This window comes from Panthera onca, chromosome E1 (assembly GCF_046562875.1).
Source record: "Panthera onca isolate mPanOnc1 chromosome E1, mPanOnc1 haplotype 2, whole genome shotgun sequence".
In the NCBI taxonomy this organism is placed as follows: Eukaryota; Metazoa; Chordata; class Mammalia; order Carnivora; family Felidae; genus Panthera; species Panthera onca.
Genome location: NC_138352.1, coordinates 8,137,174 through 8,158,063, shown reverse-complemented (window position 1 = coordinate 8,158,063; position 20,890 = coordinate 8,137,174). Strand labels below are relative to the sequence as shown.

Sequence of the window (20,890 nt, the reverse complement as noted above, 5' to 3'; positions counted from 1 at the left end):
GGGCACTTGTACCCCAATGTTTATAGCAGCACTTTCAACAATAGCCAAGTTATGGAAAGAGCCTAAACGTCCATCAACTGATGAATGGATAAAGAAATTGTGGTTTATATACACCATGGAATACTACTTGGCAATGAGAAAGAATGAAATCCTACCATTTGCAGCAACATGGATGGAACTGGAGGGTATTAAGCTAAGTGAAATAAGTCAGTCAGAGAAAGACAGATATCATGTTTTCACTCATATGTGGAACTTGAGAAACTTAGCAGAAGACCATGGGTGGGGGGGAAATAGTTACAGAGAAGGAGGGAAGCAAACCATAAGAGACTCTTAAATATAGAGAACAAACTGAGGGTGGATGGGGTGGGGGAGGGCAGGAGGGAGGGGGAAATGGGTGATGGGCATTGAGGAGGGCACTTGTTGGGATGAGCACTGGGTGTTGTATGTAAGTGACGAATCACGGGAATCTACCCCCAAAACCAAGAGCACACGTCAATGTTTTTTTTTTTTTTAATTTTATTTTTGAGAGAGAGAGAGAGTGTTAGTGGGGAGGAGAGGGGCAAAGAGAGAGGGAGACACAGAATCCGAAGCAGGCTCCAGGCTCTGAGCTGTCAGCACAGAGCCCGACGCAGGGCTCGAACCCCCGAACTGTGAGATCATGACCTGAGCTGAAGTTGGGTGCTCCGCCAGCTGAGCCACCCAGGCACACCCTTGACACATTTACTTATACAGTCACTTTCTGTGTCAGGCAAATAATGTTGTAGTTGGTTCCTCTTACAAAAGTATTACAATTTTATTTAAAAAAAAAGGCATTTGAAGGAAAAAAGGTGGGTTGATCTAAAGTGAGAAATCGTGGTGCACATTGTGAGGGTAGGCGGGAGTGACCAGGCCGGGGGGCCGACCTTTAAGACCTTGGCTGGATGGGATTCCAGGAGACAGGAGACACCCGGCTGGGGGAAGGCAGTCAGAGGAGACCTGAGTGCTCTGGGAGGTTTCCAGGCCTCCTAGGGAGGTGCCCAGCCTGTCGGCATCGACACCCCTCCCAGAGTGGCTTAGCATGTGGAAGCCATGGAGGCAAGGGAGGAGGGCGGGCCATCGAGCATGCTCGCTGTAGCAATGGGGGGAAGCACAATGGCGTGTGGACGACTGACTCACTTTGTGTGTATGTGGAGAGGGAGGGGCTCTTTGTGTGTGTGTGTGTGTGTGTATGTGTGTGTGTGTATAAGACTATTGTTCTCTCCATAGATAGAGAAACATTCACACTCACATAAACACACACGCGTACCTTTCTTCCCCACTGAACCATTTGACATGGCAGGGCTCTTTTTCTGTATGTACTTCAGCTGTATCTTTTAAGGATAAGGACATTCTGATTTGAAAAAGTAGAGGAGGGGCACCTGGGTGGCTCACTCGTTAAGTTTCCAACTCTTGATTTCCGCTAAGGTCCTGATCTCATGGTTTTTGAGTTCGAGCCCCACATCAGGCTCTGGGCTGATAGTACAGAACCTGCTAGGGATTCTGTCTCCCTCTCTCTCTGTCCCTCCCTCACTTGCTCTCTCCCTCTCTCAAAATAAATAAAAATAAACTTTAAAAAAAAGTTAAAAAGGGGCGCCTGGGTGGCTCAGTGGGTTAAGTGTCTGACTCTTGGTTTCAGCTCAGGTCAAGATCTCCTGGTTTGTGGGTTTGAGCCCCGCCTCAGGCTCTGTGCTGATGGCAAGGAGCCTGCTAGGGATTCTGTCTCCCTCTCTCTGCCCCTCCCCTGCTTGCTCTCTCTCCCTCTCTCTCTCTCAAAAATAAATAAGTAGACATTTAAAAGATTTTAAATGAAATAAATTAAAAAATAGAGGAAAGGAAATGAACACTATTCATAAAGAAGGTATAATACGCAGTACCTGGCACATAGACTCTCTAAATATTTGATGAATGGAGGGGGGGGGGGCCCTGGCTGGCTCAGTTAGAAGAGCATGCGACTCTTGATCTCGGGGTCGTGAGTTTTGAGCCCTATTTTGATGGTAGAGATTACTTAAAAAAACTGTAAATATTTGATGAATGACTAAATTTGTATATTAAATTATTTGAGAGGTCTCAGAGCAAAGCAACCTACTTAACTTTGAGGGGAAAAAGGAAGAATAAAGACATTCTCTCACATAACCACGATATGATTTTCCCACCCAGGAAATTCCACACTGGTCTAATGAAATTATCTAGTACGCTGACCCTCTCCAATTTTTGTAATCACTCCCAAATGTCCTTTATAGATGTGTCTGTGACATTTTATGTGTTGGCTTTGGCGTTGCATTTGGTTGTCACATCTCCTTAATCTCCTTTAATGGAAAGCAGTTTCCTGCCTTTCTGTCTTGGATGACACCGATGTTCTTGGACTGGCTGTTTTTGATAGGAAACAGTGGAGAAAGCAACCTTCTCCATAATCTCCTGTTCACATGGGACGGTTCTTTTTTTTTTTTTTTTTTAATGTTTATTTATTTTTGAGAGAGAGAGAGAGAGAGAGCGCACAAGCAGGGGAGGGGTGGAGAGAGAGGGAGACAGAATCCGAAGCAGGCTCCAGGCTTCGAGCTGTCAGCACAGAGCCCGACGCGGGGCTTGAACTCATGAACCGTGAGATCATGACCTGAGCCAAAGTCAGACACTTAACTGACTGAGCCACCCAGGTGCCCCAAGAACATTAATATTTTAAACCAACGGGATATTTTACAATGTTCGTGATAGGCACCCCCTCTCCAACCCCTGCATTGGAAGATTGGTACTGGACAGCTTCATGGTGTGAAATATTGCCCTTAATCACAGGTTACCCGCCCCCCCCCCCATAAACTGAGAGTACAGGAAGATCCACCCTCGCTCTGCAAGGTTTCTGTAGGAGTGGGGGGTGGGGGCAGCACATGGGGGTGAAGTCCTTAAGCTCTGGAATCAGATCTGAGCTGGAATTTCAGCGACTTGGGGGCTCGTGAATTTGGGAGAGATACTTCACCCTCTGTAAGCCTCAGCTTCTACATCTATAAAATGGGTTCATGGCGTTTCTTGTGCCAGAGTAAAATGAGTTGGTTCATCCACAGCACTTGTCTTTGGATCTGGCGCAAGGCGGGATCTTGTTAGTAAGCTGTCTGCTGCTCTTGCTGTGGTTGCCGTTGGCCTGTGATCGGCACCTGCCGCTTCTCACAAAAGCGGCTCTGGTGAGGGTGGCTGCTTCGCCCACCCCCTTGGTGTCATTAGCAGCATGTACACAGCAGCAGACGCAGAACCTTCCAGCTGAGGATTATCCAAAGCCCACCTCACTGGCGTGGGCTTCCTGGACACGCATCTTGCACTCGGCCCCCAGCAGCAAAGCTCAGCGTCCCCAGCTAGCCAGGACGAGGAAGAAAGAGAGTTCTTTCTGGTTAGATTTCTTTCGAGCACCCTGCCTGGTTTTCTTCATGTAAGTCTGCACTCAGAGACAGCGGGCTATGATCTATGGGCCACATGCTTTCAGTGCCGTGAGGCTGGAGAGCCTAAGACAGCGGTCTCACGGATGTCGAGTGTTCTGAGGCTTGGGGAGGTGCTGTTGTTCGGGGCTGAGGGTCCAGGGCTGGGCCAGGACTCCCTGGGTCTTGCTCCTGCCTCTTCACCTGCACCTTCAAGTTCTGTAAAGAAGGACGATGAGGGGTGACCAGACACCCTAACCCCAACGCCTTCACCCATCCTCGTGCACTCCTTGCAAGCCTCCCATGTTGTTTGCGTGGCACTCTGACTCCCGTGCACTGCAACGCTTTGAGTTGCAGCTCGAGGCTCCCCATGCTCCAAGTCGTCTTGGCCATCAAGCCATTGGCATCACCGGCCATGCAGTTGGAAGTGGCTAGAACCCCACATTTCCCTGCACGCCTCTCCCGCACTCCCTGCACTGTGGGTCTTTGCTAGCTGAAGAGAGCGTAGGAAGTTCGGAGCCCCTCAGACGCGTTTCATTTGCAAGGAATATCATTCCTCTTTGTTCCGGGGGGCCCAGGCTGGTTGCCCCACAACAGACTGCGTACTGACAGGCGGCTTTCTCCGCCCAGCTGCGGTTATAGCTGCATGCAAATCGCCCGCGATTTCTCACCAGAGCTCAAAGCTCCCTGTTCGGTTTGCATTAGGCGTGCAGTTCAATTACTCTCCTTGAAGGAGGAGGAGCAGGTGGTGTTCAGCTTTGAACTCCGTCCACATGCCCCAGGGATAAGTGAAGGTATCGTTTGGTCTTAACAAGGGAGTGGGGGGAAGAAAAATGCCTGTTCTCTAAGTTTTGCATTGGCCAAGAGCCAGGCCGAGAGAGCAACGTGACCGAGACGGCAGTCGAAGGCTATTGAGAGCTTATGTTATTCAGCAACAGAGCATCGGGCTTCCAGTTCCGTGCCCAGAAGATTGTTTTGCGGGTGGAAAAGAAAGGAGCCTTTCAGCCCCTCTCATTTGGCCTGCACCGCGGTTTTCGCTGAGCACCCGGTTCGGAGTTTCCTCCTGGAGCGATTGGTTTATGCTGTCCAGATGTGCACAATGCGATGGTTTTTGTGTTTCGGCTTTCCAGATGTGCACGGCCGGGAAAACGGGCTTTGGCAAACACGGAGGCCGGTCTCTGCAGCCCCTGAAATCCGGAGAACCCACAATGCCGCCCTTGTGTAGGAATTACAAAGCTTAGGGTCTGGAAAAGAGCTTATGGGTCGCCCGATTCAGCCTCCTTGCTTTAGAGCTGGGGACACCGCGGCCCAGGGAGCTGTGACATGCTCGCTGCTGATTGATTACCTGCGGCTGGCAGCAGGCGAGACCTCGGCCTTGCTGGAACTCACGGCCCGTCTCTCTGCGCATGCCTGTTTCATGGCCATGTGCACCTGGCCCTCTTCTAGTGTTCACTGGGACACCTAGGTGAACAGAGATTCCTAGCGTGTTTCGATGCCGGGTCAGACACAGGGGAAAGAGTGAATCATTTTTCACCTATGAAAAACAAGTACATTATACAGTAGGTTAGATGGTAGAGATTTCTATCAAAAAAAGAAGGAAGAAGAGAAGAAAATTATGTTTAAAGGGGAATGAGAGCGCTGGATGGTTTGCAATTTTAGATAAGGGGAGGAGGGAGATTTCACTGAGGAGGTGACTACCTTACAACTGCTGAATAACAAAAATAGCTCAAAGTTTGGTGGCTCAAACCAATGAACATTAGCTCATGTTTTTTTGTGGGTTAGGAATTGGAGAGTGGCTTTGCTGAGTGGTCCCTGCTCCGTGTCCCTCTTGAGATTGCAATCAGGAAGCCAGCTGGGGCTGCTCTCATCTGAAGGCTGGACTGGGCTGGAGGACCTGCTTCCAAGATGGCAGACCAACCACATGGCTGCTGGCTGGAGGCCCCCTTGTCACATGCGTGCCTCCATGTGGCTGCTTGAGGGTCCCACGACATGGCAGCTGGCTTCCCCCAGAGCTAGTGATCAAGAGAGACAGATGAAAGCCACAAAGTCTTTTGTGACCTAAGCCTTGGAAAAGTCATATAGCCCAGTCTGGAAAGAGGTGAAGAAGTGAGCCACAGATACCCAAGGAGGAATATTCCAGTAGAAATGCCCAAAGCTGGAGAGAGAGAAGGGCAGAGAGAGAAGAGCAGAGAGAAAGGCTGGACAGTTAGAGTAGAAAGAGCCAGGGAAGAGGAATAGAGGAGGTCAGAGAGAAGACAAAGGGTGGGGACATGTAGGTCATGGCAAGCTAGGAGAAGGGCCTGGGTGCTGCCTCTGGGTGAACTGGGTAGCCACAGCAATTTTGAGCCGAGGAGCAGCATAAGCAGGTGTAGTAGGTGTGGCGAGAACAGACTGGAGGGGTAGGGAGAGAAGCAAGGGGACCAGTTAGAACACTGCCACCGTAAACCACGCAGGAGATGGTGGCAGTTCCCACCTGGGTGCAGCCGTGGAGGAGGGAGGAAGTGCCTGGATCCACATAGGCTTGGAGGATAGATCCTACAGGTTTCTCTATCGGGTTATGGGTGAGGAGTGAGAGTAGCCGAGAATGACATCCAGGTTTGCGGTCTTCGTTCCCTGAAGCCATCACTGGCCACTTTTTCTCCCTGCTTTCTGTGGTTTTATATGAAGAGATGGCTTATGGGAAAGGCTTGGAACCCAGCACCGTTTGCCTTATTGCTGTGACCCGCGCTGTGTTCTTCGGTTTATCGTTCGCCCTTTGTGGGACCTTGGTTATTACTGTCTACAAAATGGAAAATAAACTACTTCTCAAGTGAAAGAAAGAATACATGTTCATAAAGGCACTTAAAGCTCTTTATTTTATTAAAAAAAAAATTTTTTTTTAAGTTTATTTATTTTTGAGACAGAGACAGAGCATGAACGGGGGAGGGTCAGAGAGAGAGGGAGACACAGAATCGGAAGCAGGCTCCAGGCTCTGAGCCATCAGCCCAGAGCCCGACGCGGGGCTCGAACCCACAGACCGCGAGATCGTGACCTGAGCCGAAGTCGGACGCTTAACCGACTGAGCCACCCAGGCGCCCCATTTAAAGCTCTTTAGAAGAAACTACTAAAGTGCTGGAAAATTTTTTAATGGTTTGTAATGGTATTTTTCATGCTGGAGAACAAAATGTTTTTGTGACACGCCCTCCCCTCCAATGTTGATCCTGCAGATGGAATGACTGATGCAGGCAGTGGATAAGAAAATGGGGTGAATCATGGCAGGGGGATAAACTCGGGTGTTCTAGGAAAGGCCTTACACCAAGCTCCAAACCTATGGCCCCGGGGAAGCCAGCTTCATGCCAAGTTTGCAAAGTGTTCATCACACATAACCCTCCCAGGATCCTCCAGTGGGGTCTTGTAGGGCCACCTAAACTATTCACAGAATGTCCCCAAGCAGGCATGACTAGGCTGAGCCATTGGAAGCGAAGACAGTGGCTCCTCATGGGGCCGGAGCAGGGGGAGCAGGGAGCCCGGGGTTGGAGGCTCCTGGGGTGCTCATCATGTTCTGTTTCTTCATCTGGGTGGGGAGTTCGTGATGACCATCAAGTTTCTGAAAATTCATCAAGCAAACACTTATCGTATGTGCTCTTCTCTGCATGTACATCCAGCTGCAATAAATTGTCTTTATTAGAAGGCAGTGAGTGTGGGGGGGGACATCTGGGTGGCTCAGTCAGTTAAGCACCCGACTCTTGGTTTTGGCTCAGGTCATGTTCTCACGGTTCCATGACTTTGAGCCCCACGGCAGGCTCCACGCTAATGGTGTGGAGCCAGCTTGGGATTCTCTCTCTCCCTCTCCTTTTGCCTCTCTCTCACTCTCTCTCAAAATAAATAAATAAGCTTAAAATAAAAAAGGCAGTGAGGAGTTTTCTTGTCCCCACCCGGGACCTGAATTCCTACCTTGAGAGCATCTACATTCTCTACTAAAATGCACTGGCCTTTTTTTTTTTAATGGATTTTATTTTTATTTTTTTAGAGAGCACGAGAGGGAGAGGGTCAGAGAGAGAGAGAGAGAGAGAGAGAGAGAGAGAGAGAATCTCAAGCAGGCTCCATGCTCAGTGCAGAGCCCGACGCACGGCTCGATCGCACGACCCAGGGATCAAGACCTGAGCCAAACTCAAGAGTCGGAAGTTCAACCAGCTGAGCAGCTCAGGCGCCCCCAAATGCACTGTTTTAAAAAATCAATTACTTTAGAGGAGAACCCACCAATAAGTTGTTGCTATTGGCCACTGACACCTCCTATCAATTAGTGGGTAAGAGAAGGCATAGCTGGGCTTTGTCTGTTTGGGGACTCTATGTGATTAGAAGCACACAACATTCACGATTTGTATCTAGTTTTTCTCTTTTTTTCTCACTCAAAATTTTGCCTCTGAGATGCGTCATACTGTTGCACGTGGTTATAGGTCATTCATTCTCGTTGCTGTATGCTATTGCACGGTGTGACCGGAACGCTGTTTCTTTATTCGCTCAGTCTTTGATGGGCGTTTGCTGAGTTTTCGGTTTGGGGCTGTTACTGATAGAACCTAGTAGCCTTTTTATGAATACGTAAGCACATTACTCTTGGGTACATAGCCCCAGGTGCTTTTTAAGTCTCACGAGGCAGCCTTGCACCTGGCCTGTGCATAAAGCTGATTTATTTGCCAGGAGACATGGCAGGTGAAGATCCCCGGGGTGTCCCTGGGGCAGCGAGAGATACCCCGCCCCCCCCCACCCCCCCCCCAAAATCTGGGAGGCTTCTCTGCTTTCCTGCAAAGAGAGGTGCGCAGTGGTGGCCCGAGTCACCCCTGTACGCCTCCCTGCCTTGTGGCTTGCTTCCTGGGGCTCTTCCCCGCCCTCTCTGCGAAGGTCGGCAGACTTTAAGGGAAAGGATGGGTCATCCCGGCTTTCCAGCCTGTGGCAATAAAGCCTCCCAAAACTGTAAGAAGGGGGTGGGGAAGATCCCTTTCGTGCTAAACCAGCTCCACGGAGCGGGTAGGGCCCAGCAGCCCCGCGGGGAGCCTCCAGCCCCTACCCATCTGCAGGCTCATCAAACACCTCAGCCGGCAGCCCGAGTGGGAAGCTGGTGATGTCACCGCCGAGCCTGAACAGTCAGGCCTTTCAGGGCGGGACGATAACAATCAACACGGTGTGTGAGGGCCTGCCACGCAAGAACACACACGCTCACGGCACAGGGGAGGATCTGCAAGAGCCCGGGTGAAGCGGGGCTTGTCAGGAATAAGCTGTTCTTTCATAACCAGCAGCGCAGAGATCCTAGCCTGGAGAGCAGGCTGCCCTCGCACCTGCCAACTCCCAGCGGAACCCGTGACGCTCCCTCCCACCTCCCCGGGGGACCCCTCGCCTCCAACCCCAGCCCTAAACCCGCCACGGAGCCATAATCCGCGCGTGGGGTTCCAGCAGGAATGCCCCGTCACACAACTCCAGAAGGGTGCCGGTCACAGAGCACACGATGGGCACAGCAGGTCCACAATTGTGCGGCTCCGAGGCCCCAAAGCTACTGCCTTAGGGATGCAGGAGCGTCATCGTCCAGTGTCACTTTCACCTTGAATCCCAGGAGTCTGTCCCGCCACAGCTAAGTTCCCTGAAAGACTCAACTCCACTGAACCAAGAAATTTCTCAAATAACATGGATGGGGTCGGATGTTGTCCTTTGCTTGGTCTGAGCAATGTTTTCTGACGTTCAGATACTTGCTGAGGAAGAAACCTAAGCAGTGGTTCTCAAGCAGGGACCACTCAGGCCCCCCCCCCCCCCCCCAAGAAGACGTTCTGCAGAGTCTGGAGACATTTTTGGTTGTCAGGACTGGGAGGGTACGGCTGGAATCTAGTGGGAAGAGGCCGGAGATGCTGTTAAACCTCCCACCATGCCCAGGACAGACCCTACAGCAAAGAGTGACCTGGCCAGAACATGTCCGTAGTGGCGAGGTTAAGAAGAAGCCGTGCCGTGGATGAGACGTTCCAACCCTGTTACCTCTGGGGGTCTCTGGTTAACACCTCTTCCATCAGGTCTGGTGTCCTTGCCTCCAGATCGCCCCAAATCGCAGATCACCACTGAGTGGGCATATGGCATCGCCTGCTCGTCTGCTGGGGACGTGAGCCCAGGTGACCATCTCTCTCCAAGATGGTGTGATGGGTCTGCGTGAGGCTCAGAGGACCCAAAGTATGTGACCACTGTCACTTCGTGGCCAGGTGACCTTGGGGATGGCCGCTCGTGCATCAGTTTCCCCATCTGCAAAATGGGGATAGGAAGGGTAGAAAACACTTCACAAGGTAGTTGAGGTTAATTGTGTTGCTACGTGTAATAAAACACCCACAACCACGCCTCCCATTTTATCACCTTCAATAAATGGCAGGGATGATTGTCATTATCTTTATTCCAGCCAGGGGACCTTAGGCTCCCGTGATGGGCACGGTAAGCGGAGATGAGACGCGAGCTGATTTCGGGGGCGGGCTGTTGCCATGGGGAATGCGCGCCCTGTGCTTAGTGCTGCTGCCCTTGCTGAAAGCTTTCCCCAAGTTCAAGGCCTGAGATAATTAAGTGGCAGGTTTGAGTGGAGACCACCAATACACGAGTTTCGAGGGAACGCCTCCAAAGGTGGGCTGGAGGCCCCTGGGGCGCAACTCCACACCTGGCCTTGGGAAGACTGGGGTGCAGCTGGGCCGGGGCACCGAGCACTCAGCACCGAGCAGACTCAGCAGACTGTGACGCTTTCTCGTGCGCAGGAACGGTACAAGATGGGTGTCTAGGACGCCAGCGCCCGCGTGCCCGCACGTGTGTGTGTGTGTGTTGTAGGCTTTGAACTGGGGAAGGGTTGAGAAAAGAAGGCCTGGATGACCCTGGCCTACCACCTCACTGAGGAAGGGGGGCCCTTCCTACCATCTTTCTTCGTATGTGACCTGAGCTCTCACACGTGGCCGGGGCACAGTGGTGGATTCTGGAGGCGCCCTTGAAAGGGGGCTCCCTGCTGGCCGTCAGTTGCTATTTCTGGCCTTGGTTCCGACCGGGAGGTCACAGAATCAAGACGGTTGAGGAGCGTGAGCCCGAGAAGTTTCACGTGAGGCTGGGAAGGTCACCAGGCGCTGGGGAGCAGCAGAGCCCGAATGCCGCCTTGTTCGGGAACCTCGGGCAATTTGAACAGTAGGACCGTTCGAGGAGCCCCAGCTCTGGGCCGTGTGCTGTGATTGGCACTTCACAGCGATTGTCCACAGAAGAACCCCGAAAATGGGGCATTTGTGCCCCTTTTGTGGAAAAGTGAAGGCCGAGTTTCCTATAGCTTGCGCTGGGTCACAGTGGTGCACCTGGGGGTCCCACCGGGTCTGTCAGGCAAACCTACTATCTGTCACGCCACCTCTCCGTGCCTTGGTTTCTCCCTTAACCATGAAGGTGTTGGACAAGGGACCTCCAAGGGCCTCTGCAGCCAAGTGTTCTCTGGCTTTTACTCTGGGGGCTGAGTGGGAGGAGGACGCAGGAGATGAGAAGGCAGGCCTGGGGTGGGGGGCAATGGGATCAGGCTTCTAAGAAGAAGCAGAAACAGCTGCCCACGGGGATAGCCTTTCTTCCTGTCGCTCACCTCTCAGGATTAGCGGTACCTGAAGATAAGGGCAAGGAGGGCCCTTCTGACAGCAGCCTGGACGGCCAGCGTTGCACCTGACAGGCCCTGGCCCTCCTCCACTTACTCTCTCCTTCCCACCCCTGCTCTCCCCATGGATGTCCTCTCCCTGCCCTTCTCTCCCCTCCCTTGTGAGTCCCAGTCAGACACAGGTGACGGGTCACCGTGGGGCTTGGCTTGACCCTGAGACAAAGGGGTGCCGTCAGGGGACAGCCTGTGGTTTCTTTTCTTAATGAGCCCTTCGTCCCCACCTCCTTCTCCCTGCCGCTAATTTGCTGCAGTCCAGATTAGTGGCGGGGTCTTTGTGCTTCCTCTGGGAAGAACCAAACACAGGACACGGCAGCCTCACGGTCTTGGGAAGGACAAGGTTTGGGTTTCTCCCCTTGCTTTTCAAATCCGTTGGGAATCTTCATAGCCCATCCTGGAAAGGAACCCTCTCATCTGGGCTTTCCCTGCCCAAAGTGGGATGAAGGGGAGATGGTCCCCCAGGCCCTGCTACCTGGAGAGACGGCAGGAAGGGCCCAGGCTTTCATGTGGAGCCAGGGAGAGCACAGTAGGGCTGCAAGAGGAGTGAGCGTCTGGGGTTTCCTTCCTGGCAGACCGCCCTTTCCCCCCTCATTCCTGGGGCTCCATCCTGCTGATCTCGGCCCCCACGGCTAAGGCAGCTCCAAGCTTCTCCACCAAGGGACCAGCCCTGCCAGCCCGAGCCCCTGGTCCCCTTCTCCTCTTTTACCCTGGGCACCTGGGAGCCGCTCTCCTCTGTCACTGCTGTTGCTACTCCTGTCGCCCCAGCAACCCTCCACTTTGATGCTTCTGTTCTCTGTTCTTCCATTCTGAGCCCCTCCAGGACTCCCCCGTTCAGGTTTTATGCACAGGAAGCATCCAGGCTGCTGGCCACCTGGTGCATTCACAAGGAGCCGCTGGTGTCCTCAGCTCCCACGTGGGGCCACCCCTGTGACGCTTCTCAGCTGAGTGTCAGGATAGCAGGAAGGGGTCTCCTGGGCCGGAGGTGGGCGTGGCGACGAGCCTCATCCTCACCCATTTTGGTGATGTCTTAGGTCACGGGTTCGCCACACTGCGGGCGCGTTCTTCAAGTCTGCGGATCTGGAGCCCGACACCATAGCGATCAATCGCGGTCTCCGAGGGTGGGCCCGGGCATCGGCGTTTCGGCCAGGGCTGGGAGCTCTGGATTTTTTAATTCAGTCCTGAGCTGACGCAAATGATGAAGTGGCACTACAGAGGGTGTGGAGGGGACTGAGCCCTTCCATGGGGTCCACCCCACCTAGCTGACATCTTACAGATTCAGGGCATACGGCGGAGCAGGGAACACGGTGGGCTAGCGTGTGTGTGTGTGTGTGTGTGTGTGTGTGTGTGTGCGCGCGCGCACGCGTGTGAAGAACAGAACCAAGTTGGGAAGGGATGTGTATGAAGATGGGAAGGGCAGAGACTCTGTGGTCCGACCCTTGCGGGGGGGTGAAGGGGCCCAGGAGCACTCAGGAGAGATCTGGTGATCTCCCAGCAAGGTGGTGCCCTGCTGAGGACGGCCTGGCAGGTCTCAGAGGGTGTAGCACCTGGTTGGGCTGGGAGCCCCATGTCAGAGTCAGGGCAGGGCGGAGGTGATGTGGCTTGCCAGGGATAGAAGAATGGGGTTTCTGTGCTGCTTATCAGGATGGTGGCTGCTGGACAGGATGTGGAGGAGGCTCCCACAGCCCGCCTGGCGGATGGCTGCAGTCAGTGCTGCGTCATGGTGAGGACTTTGGCCGGGCAGCCCCACCTCTGACTTGCTGGTGACATGGGGCTGGCAGCTCTGGGGTTAGGCTGGGGGTAAGTCGTGTGCCTACTTATGAACGGGGTCAGGGGGGCAGGCGATGCTGTTTCTACGTCAGACAAGGGACTCGAGATCTGGTCAGACACTTTGACCTTCCTCATTGAAAGAAACCTTAGATTCAGGTCAAGAAAGCTGGTTGTATTCACTTATCCATTCGGGGGCGGGGAGGGGATGCTGAAAAGTGTGGGGGGAAGAAGGGACCACCACTTTGAGGGTCTATTTGAGAAGACAGGACAGGGGCTCATGAAATACTGGCAAGATGATATTGGCAAATGAAACCTTAAGGTTCATTTCTTCCACAGAAATATATTTTAAATGTCCCTTGCTCCTGAAGTAGGAGCTCAGGGTCAGTGTGGGCTATGACAGTGATAGCAGAAGCCTCTAGAACCCAGGGCTCTCTGCCCTGATCCAAGATCCAAGAGGTGAGAAGTGAGACTCCTATTTTTTTTTAAGTCTGTCTTTCTTTCTTTCTTTCTTTCTTTCTTTCTTTCTTTCTTTCTTCTTTCTTTCTCCTTCCTTCCTTCCTTCCTTCCTTCCTTCCTTCCTTCCTTCCTTCCTTCCTTCCTTCCTTTCTTTCTTTCTTTCTTTCTTTCTTTCTTTCTTTCTTTCTTTCTTTCTTTCTTTCTTTCTTTCTTTCTTTCTTTCTTTCTGTGGGAGAGGGCAGAAAGAATCCCAAGCAGTCTCTATACTGTCAACACAGAGCCTGATGTGGGGCTCAAACTCACGAACTGTGAGATCATGACCTGTGCTGAAACCAAGTCAGATGCTTAGCTGACTGAGCCACCCAGGCGCCCTGAGAAGTGAGACTCTTGACCCTGATCCCAAGCCCAGCCCCCAAGGCCAGCCTTTTTTCACCCTCTGCAGATAGCAGGACAGTTTGCCCCTGAGCCTGACCAGTGACCACAGCACAGCCCCCCCACCCTGCCGCCACGTGTCCCACAGGAGCAGAGGAGAGAGGATCTCAGTGAGCACCACAGGTGCCCAAAGAAGTATGGTGCCAGTGCCGGACCCACAGAGAGTCGGCGCGGAAGCCAAGCCCAGGAGACATGTGTCCCTGTTGGATTCTATTCGGCACTTCCCCGCCCCATTTCTGAGGTTGCCTCTCAGTAAAATGCGATGTATCTGTCTCCAAGCCAGAAGGGAATGGAGACCCAAAGGTACTGAAAACCTCACATGTGCTGGGAACTGTACAGGCATGAGGTCATTGGGCCACACGGCAGTCGGCCATCCTTCGTAGGAGATGTTACCATCCGCACGCAAGCCCGTCTGTGGTATTCATAAGGCTCTGAGACCTACAAAGTCAAATGATTTGCACAAAGTTATACGGCTGAGTGGCAGAGCGCGGGTCGTCCTAATGTCCAGCCAGCATGCTCTCTGCTTACTGTAGCGCCATAAAGATCCAGTGTCCCTGAGGGCCAGGAGCAGCACCAAGGGGTGGACTGTCTGTATCAGCCCTTTCTCCTTGCATCCTGCACCTGCACCTGCACAAATGCCCTAACCTTGCTCTTTCCTCCACCTGGCACAGGTCTCACCTGGATCTCTGACACCAAAGGACATCGTTGGGCCTAGACGAGGGGGTCCTGCGTGTGTGGGTGCTCAGTTCTAGACGGTTGCCTCCATGTGTCTTCTTGGTCTTTCAGGAATTTAGCCATTGGAATCGGGATCCAGAATTTCCCGGAGGGCCTCGCTGTCAGCCTCCCCCTGCGAGGGGCTGGCTTCTCCCCATGGAGAGCCTTCTGGTAAGTGCTCCGAGAGTGTCAGCTGTCAGAGGCCAGGGTCGTGTCTGACGTAAAGTCAGAGCAGTCCTCTGTATGGGCTTCTTTCTTCAAGAACCATCTCTTCTGTCCCGGAAGTGTCTCTGGAACTTCTGGTCAAACGCCAACAGTTTGAGTCCTGAGCCCTCAAGGGTGGGAGGAAGCTCAAGAAACTCATCTCTTGACCTTCAGCCTTTACATAAACCAGCTCAAATCTCCAGGTTTCTTATTTCAAAATGTTTCCATTGTAGCCACGCCATGCCCATTCAGTGTTAGGGCTCTTTCCCCTCCAGTAGGAAGTAAACCAATGTCCACCCTAAATGTCACATGCCTTTGCTGAGGCCCATCCGACCACAGCCCATCTCCAAGAGTCACACATTAGCCCCTGTCACAACCCTTGTCACTGTGAAGGCCAGGATCGTGTCCATAGGAGATGATGCCCTACTGTACTCAGACTTTGTGTTTTCATGGGCTCCAGAGGCCTTTCTAGTCTCTTCCTTAATTTTACCTTCTCAGTGGCACATAAGGTGAGTCCTCAGTTTTCAGAGGAGAGAACTGTGACCTAGAATGTCAGGTGACTGGTTTCAGTGGTGGTGACTCCAAGACCAGAAGTTTAATCTTCTGTCCCTCAACTCAGGACTCTGAGCCTCAGAATACTTCTCTGTTAAAGCAATCACTGCTCTAGAATGTATGGTGAGGGCATTTAAAAAGACTGCTAATAACAACAATTTAAAAATGCCTTCCATTTTATGGGGCCTTATGACTTACAAGTTCTTACACATACTTAAATTATCTTATTTCCCCCCTCCTGTCTCTTTCTCCGTTGCCGGAGTCTACGAAATAGAGGCCTAGGTGCAGGCAGGGCATGATGGCCTTAGAGATTTGATTCAAATGTGAGTTCTGGGAGCCCAGTAGCTGTGACTGTTTTTTTTTTTCATATGGGAGGGGCCCCCCCCGGACAGGAGGTCAGGGACCCTGAGCTTAAACTTTTTTTCTTCTTGCTCCAGTCTGGGCCTGACGTCCAACTCACTTTTTCCCCAAGTGGCAAAGCCAAGCCAGGAATTGTACCCACAGCACAGAGCTACAAAGTCGGCCGACCCGTGCACATGGCACAGGTCAGGCAGCGGTGGCCCCTTACAGGGCCCTGCAGCGTAGACAATGTTTCCCCCATGCCCACTGTCTGCTCCTGGCCAGAGAGAAGCAGAGAAGCAGGGGGCAGGGCGGGGGTGGAGTTCACAGCCCTGTCCTGTCACTGGGGAGGCACGCTGGGCGGGGAAGTGCCCCAGTGCACTTCTGGGTTTCTTGCCCCCATTTTACAGATGGAGAGATTGAGGCTCACAGGCAGTATATCTTGCCAAGTGCCCACAGCAAGGGATAGTGGGAAAGATATCCCAGCTCCCTTGTCTAGTGGTGTCCAACCCACGTCAGGTGACTTTTGCAGGTGGTGACTTTTGCTCCGCTATGGGGAGCAGGTGCCAGCTCATCTCCGAATTCTCAGCGCTCACCTGGGCTACCGTTTTACTCAGGGCTCATATGATTTCAAGCAACAGAGACCCACTCTCACCAGCTCGAATAAAGGGAATTATTTATATTTTTTATTTTGAAAGAGAGTGTGCGTGTGCACAAGTGGAGGAGGGGCAAAGAGAGAGGGGGAGGGAGAGAATTTCAGGCAGAACCCACCACGGGGCTCGATCCCATGAACCATAAGGTCATGACCTGAGCTGAAATGAAGAGTTGGACGCTTAACCGACTGAGCCACCCAGGTGCCCCAGGGACTTAAAAAAATAATTTTTTTAATGTTTATTTATTTTTGAGAGAGTCAGAGACAAAGACAGAGTGCGAGCAGGGCAGGGGCAGAGAGAGAGAGGAAGACACAGAATCGGAACCAGGCTCCAGGCTCTGAGCTGTCAGCACAGAGCGTGATGCGGGGCTTGAACTCACGGACCTCGAGATCATGACCTGAGCTGAAGTTGGACGCTTAATCCACTGAGCTGCCCAGGCCCGCCCCGCCCCCCCCCTGCCCCCGCCCCCCCCCCCCCCCCCCCCGCCGCCAACCGAGGGATTTTTTTTTTTTAAAGAAGAAATCTCAGCTTAATTCAGGATGGGGGTAGTGGGGACAGGCCGTCAGTATACATCTAGCCAGGTAGGTCCACATCTTCAGCAGAGATGCATGGGTGCAGCTCCTTCAGAAGGGGGCACAGTTGTGACCCAAACATACCAGGCACAACTATGCTAGGGAAGTGTCTATACCACTCCTAATCAGTGTCCTCTCGGTCAAGAGACAAGGCAGACATCAGCTGACCAATGGTTAGCAAGCACGTGGTGGATCTGTCCAATGGGTTATTGCTCGGTCGTCAAAGAAAGGAACGATACGTGTTATGACATGGATGCACCTTGAAAACATTATGTGAGATGAAATAAGCTAGTAAAAAGGACCACGTATTGCTTGAGTCCATTTATACGAAATATCCAGAATAGGCAAATCCATCGAGACAAAAAGCAGATCAGTGGTTGCCAGGAGCTGGGGGAGGGAGGGGTGGGGAGTGGCCGCTGATGGGTGTGGGGTTTCCTTTTGTGGTGATGAGAATGTTCTGGAACTAGATAGGGGTGATGGTTGCACAACCTTGTGACGATACTAAAACCACTGGACTGAACACATTAAATGGGTGTGCCATATGGTATGTGAATTATATCTCAATAATGCTGTTATGGAAGACAGACAGTGTGGAAACCTTAAAACTCTACCAGAAACCCGGGAGGGGTGGGGGAGCCTACTGTGTTAGAGGAGGTCAGGGAAGAAGGAGGTGGCTAAAAACGCAGTGATTTGCACTGCTGTGCGTGGATATGACGTGGAATGAAATGCATCCGTTTTCTGGGGCTGAGTCAGCAGTCTGAGCACAGAGTGCCTGAGCGTGCTGGTGTCTGCTTGACTTTCCTCACGGTGGCACTTGTCTCTGGTCTCTCCTTAGGTACGGGCAGCTAAGTGGCATGGTGGAGCCCCTGGCAGGGGTCTTTGGTGCCTTTGCCGTGGTGCTGGCTGAGCCCCTCCTGCCCTACGCCCTGGCCTTTGCTGCTGGCGCCATGGTCTATGTGGTCATGGACGACATCATCCCCGAGGCTCAGATCAGGTTGAAGAGCATCCCCTCCCCCATTTGTGCTCGTCTGTTTCCCAAGCCCGGGCCCGGCATACAGATCTTGCCTTTCCTCACCTGCTGCTCCTTTCTTTGCTCCCACCCCTTTCTGCCGCTTCCCGAGATTGTCCCCACTCCCTTCTCAACTGTGTTTTCTGAAACTAGAGAGAGGAGTAAGGGGCAGGTGGGTGGGGATGGCCCAGGTGACACCAGGTAATGGCATACAGACACTCTACCTCCCCACCCCCATGACACAGACGATTAGCTTTTGCATATTGTCCCTTTCTCTCCCCACCCTTCTCTTTCTCGATTTTTCTAGGGCTAGAATCTCAGGAGAGGTGAGCTCTGAGAGCCAAAGCTATCCATCCATGTTCTTATTATGTAGCCATAGGCCAGGTGTCCGGGAAGGGGGAGGGGGGGGTGCTTCCTTTCTTTGTTTTATTTATTTATTTATTTATTTATTTATTTATTTATTTTACATATTTATTTATTTCGAGAGAGAGAGAGAAGAAAGAGAGGGAGAGAATCCCAAGTAAGCTCAGTGCCACCAGCACAGAGCCTGACGCAGGGCTCAGTCTCACGAACTGGGAGATCATGACCTGAGCTGAAATTAAGAGTCGGATGCTTAACCGACTGAGCCACCCAGGCACCCCTGTTTCGTTTGGTTTTTGTAGCTAGTTTAAAGGTCAGATTCAATAATATCATCAAGAATTTAATTGCCACTCTTTATCATTCGAGCATTTATTCCAGAGCCATAAGAGGTGTCTTTGGGCAAGTTACTTCTGTATGCCTCAGTTTCCCCACCAGTAACAAGAGAATAACGATAGTACTACTGATCTTGTGTGGTCATCCTTTGGGATTACATGAGTTACTTTGCCTGGCATAAAGTAAGCCCCAGTAAATGTTACATGTCAATATTATTATCCTTACTAATCGTAGTGGTACATTTTTTATTGGAATCGGACATCATAGAGGATGCTTGCAGCTTGGACAGTGTCCCAGAGTACATTAAGGTCTTCCTTTCCTTCCCTCCCAGTGGTAACGGGAAACTGGCATCCTGGACCTCCATCCTGGGATTTGTGGTGATGATGTCACTCGATGTCGGCCTGGGCTAGTGCTGAGATGCCTCAGAGCCCAGGAAAAGCAGCACAAGGAAACTGCAGTGGCGGCTTCTACGGGACCACACGCCTCTTCCTTTACATTAAAACATTTTTCCTTTCTCTCCTTTTCATCTCATTATCCTGATTGACTCTGATCATAACATGACAATTTTTACTTTTCTCTTGAGAGAGATAATAGTTTTATTTAGAATGTCAAGGTGTCACGGAACTACAGATTTTTGTTTCTGGCCACTGAATAGAATCTTTCTTCGGCGGGATTACCAAGGACGCACAGATCAGGGAAATCTCTGCTTTCACACCCTCAGTCTCCCTCACTGGACTCTGTGGCAGCTTGTCAAGTTCACGTAGAGGAGCAAGCTGCTAAGAGAGAAGCTTCCAAGCATTTTTTGCCTCGTGACTCAGAGCAGAATGGTCAGGACCTCTCTCGTCCATCCCTCCTGACCTCTCACCATTGATCATCTACCCGTTAGACCAGAACTGGAACATCATGGACAGAGCAACCAACTTTCCAAGGTTCAGCCAGCCTAAGGAGGAATACGACTTCCTCCTGTGTCCCCCCCGAGGGACGTGCTGGATGGGAAGGGACACAGACAAAGGGAAGAAAATCAGTTTGTCTTTTTCTTTCTTTCTTTTCTCCTTTTTCAAGGCAAAGATTGACACTATTGAAGTTAAGGGAATTAGGGAATTCGGACAGCCACGAACACAGTGAACCCTGTAGAGGCAGAGAGCAGCTTTGCTCAGAGACCTCTGCTCTCTATGGATTCCAAGAGCAAAGTGGTTTGTCATGGTTTCCAGATCCCCTAGACATTTTGTTTTCAATACGTTTATAGCCTCCGGTTTTCTAAGAGACTCGGGGACTCCAGCAGGTGGCTGGAGCCCAAACCCTCCTGGAGTTATGGAGGGAGCCACTGAAGCTAACTTCAGTGAGAGAAAGACATTTGTAATCTGCAATACGCCCTTCCCGGTTGACCATTCCGTAACTTGTAACCTGACCCAGGAGTCTTAAACTGCCGCAGGCTTTGCTGGAGTGTGGCCAGAGAGCGCAGGATGGGAAAGGGAAGAAGGGGTGGGAAGAAAAAGAGAGATTTTCACGTCCCCCTTGTAAAGGAAATCTTGGCCAAGTCACCATTCTGAAATGACCCTAAAGAATGACTTAAAGTAGACGAGAGGCCAATCTGCCCCTTCCTGCCGAGAGCTTCTTCTCCAATAGGGGCCACACACTGTCTGCTTCAAACAGAGCTAAAGCCTGCCGTCCTTGTTGGTCAAAGGAGCATGTGCGACCTTAAATGGGCTCTGCCAACGTGGCCGGCAGCCCGGGAACCAGGTATTCGGGCACTGTGTTGTCAATGCCTGCCCTCTGAGTTTACATGCTGAATTGCTTCCAAGGGTGAAGAGCCTGCTCTGTGAATGCTCTGAGACCCCGAAGGCCAACCTCATGCTGGGTCTATGTATGTTCTTCTGAAGCACTGATGATCAAAATTGAAGATACATTCAGAGGGTTTTGATTGGTTGAAATTAATTGGTTTGGTGGTTGGTGTATGTGTATTTTTTGATGTCTTTGTATGTAGTTCTGCATAACGCAAACTCTCTGATGGACAAGACCTCATAACTGTGATTAATATCAATAAAGGGGATATTGTTGTGGATGAGCTGTGTCCAGTCCTTCTCCAAGTTGCTTCTTTCCAGGGTTGATAATGTAAGAGCTTACTAAAGTTAGTCCTAACATCTCCCCTACCTGAGAAGCAGGTAGCAAAGGAAAGAGCTCCGATGAGATGGGCCACTTAGATTCATGGTTACAAGCCACAAATCCAACTCCAGCTAATTTAGATGGGTATTTAATGGAAGGCTGTTGGGAGCTCTCAAGATCCATAGGAGAAACCATCTCGAAAATGGGTTGGATCCAAGAAGTCTAGAGGTCTGGGACCACGACCCAATCGCATCTCAAAAACAGCTTGGTTTGGGTGCCATGACCCCTGGATACTGAAAACTGCTACTCAAACTGCT

At 51.7% G+C, this 20,890-nt stretch overlaps 1 protein-coding gene across 6 annotated transcripts in view; it reads left to right on the top strand.

Annotated features, from left to right (window-relative positions):
- SLC39A11 (solute carrier family 39 member 11) overlaps positions 1-20,532 on the top strand; it is a 424,573-nt gene extending 404,041 nt beyond the window's left edge. For all 6 annotated transcript variants that reach the window (XM_060645541.3, XM_060645535.3, XM_060645534.3 and 3 more), the window contains 3 exons: positions 14,521-14,619; positions 17,604-17,762; positions 18,802-20,532. In XM_060645541.3, the coding sequence (XP_060501524.1) occupies positions 14,521-14,619; positions 17,604-17,762; positions 18,802-18,880 (337 nt within the window). In that variant the 3' untranslated portion in view covers positions 18,881-20,532. The remainder of the gene's footprint in view (positions 1-14,520; positions 14,620-17,603; positions 17,763-18,801) is intronic.
- The last annotated feature ends 358 nt before the right edge of the window (positions 20,533-20,890 follow it).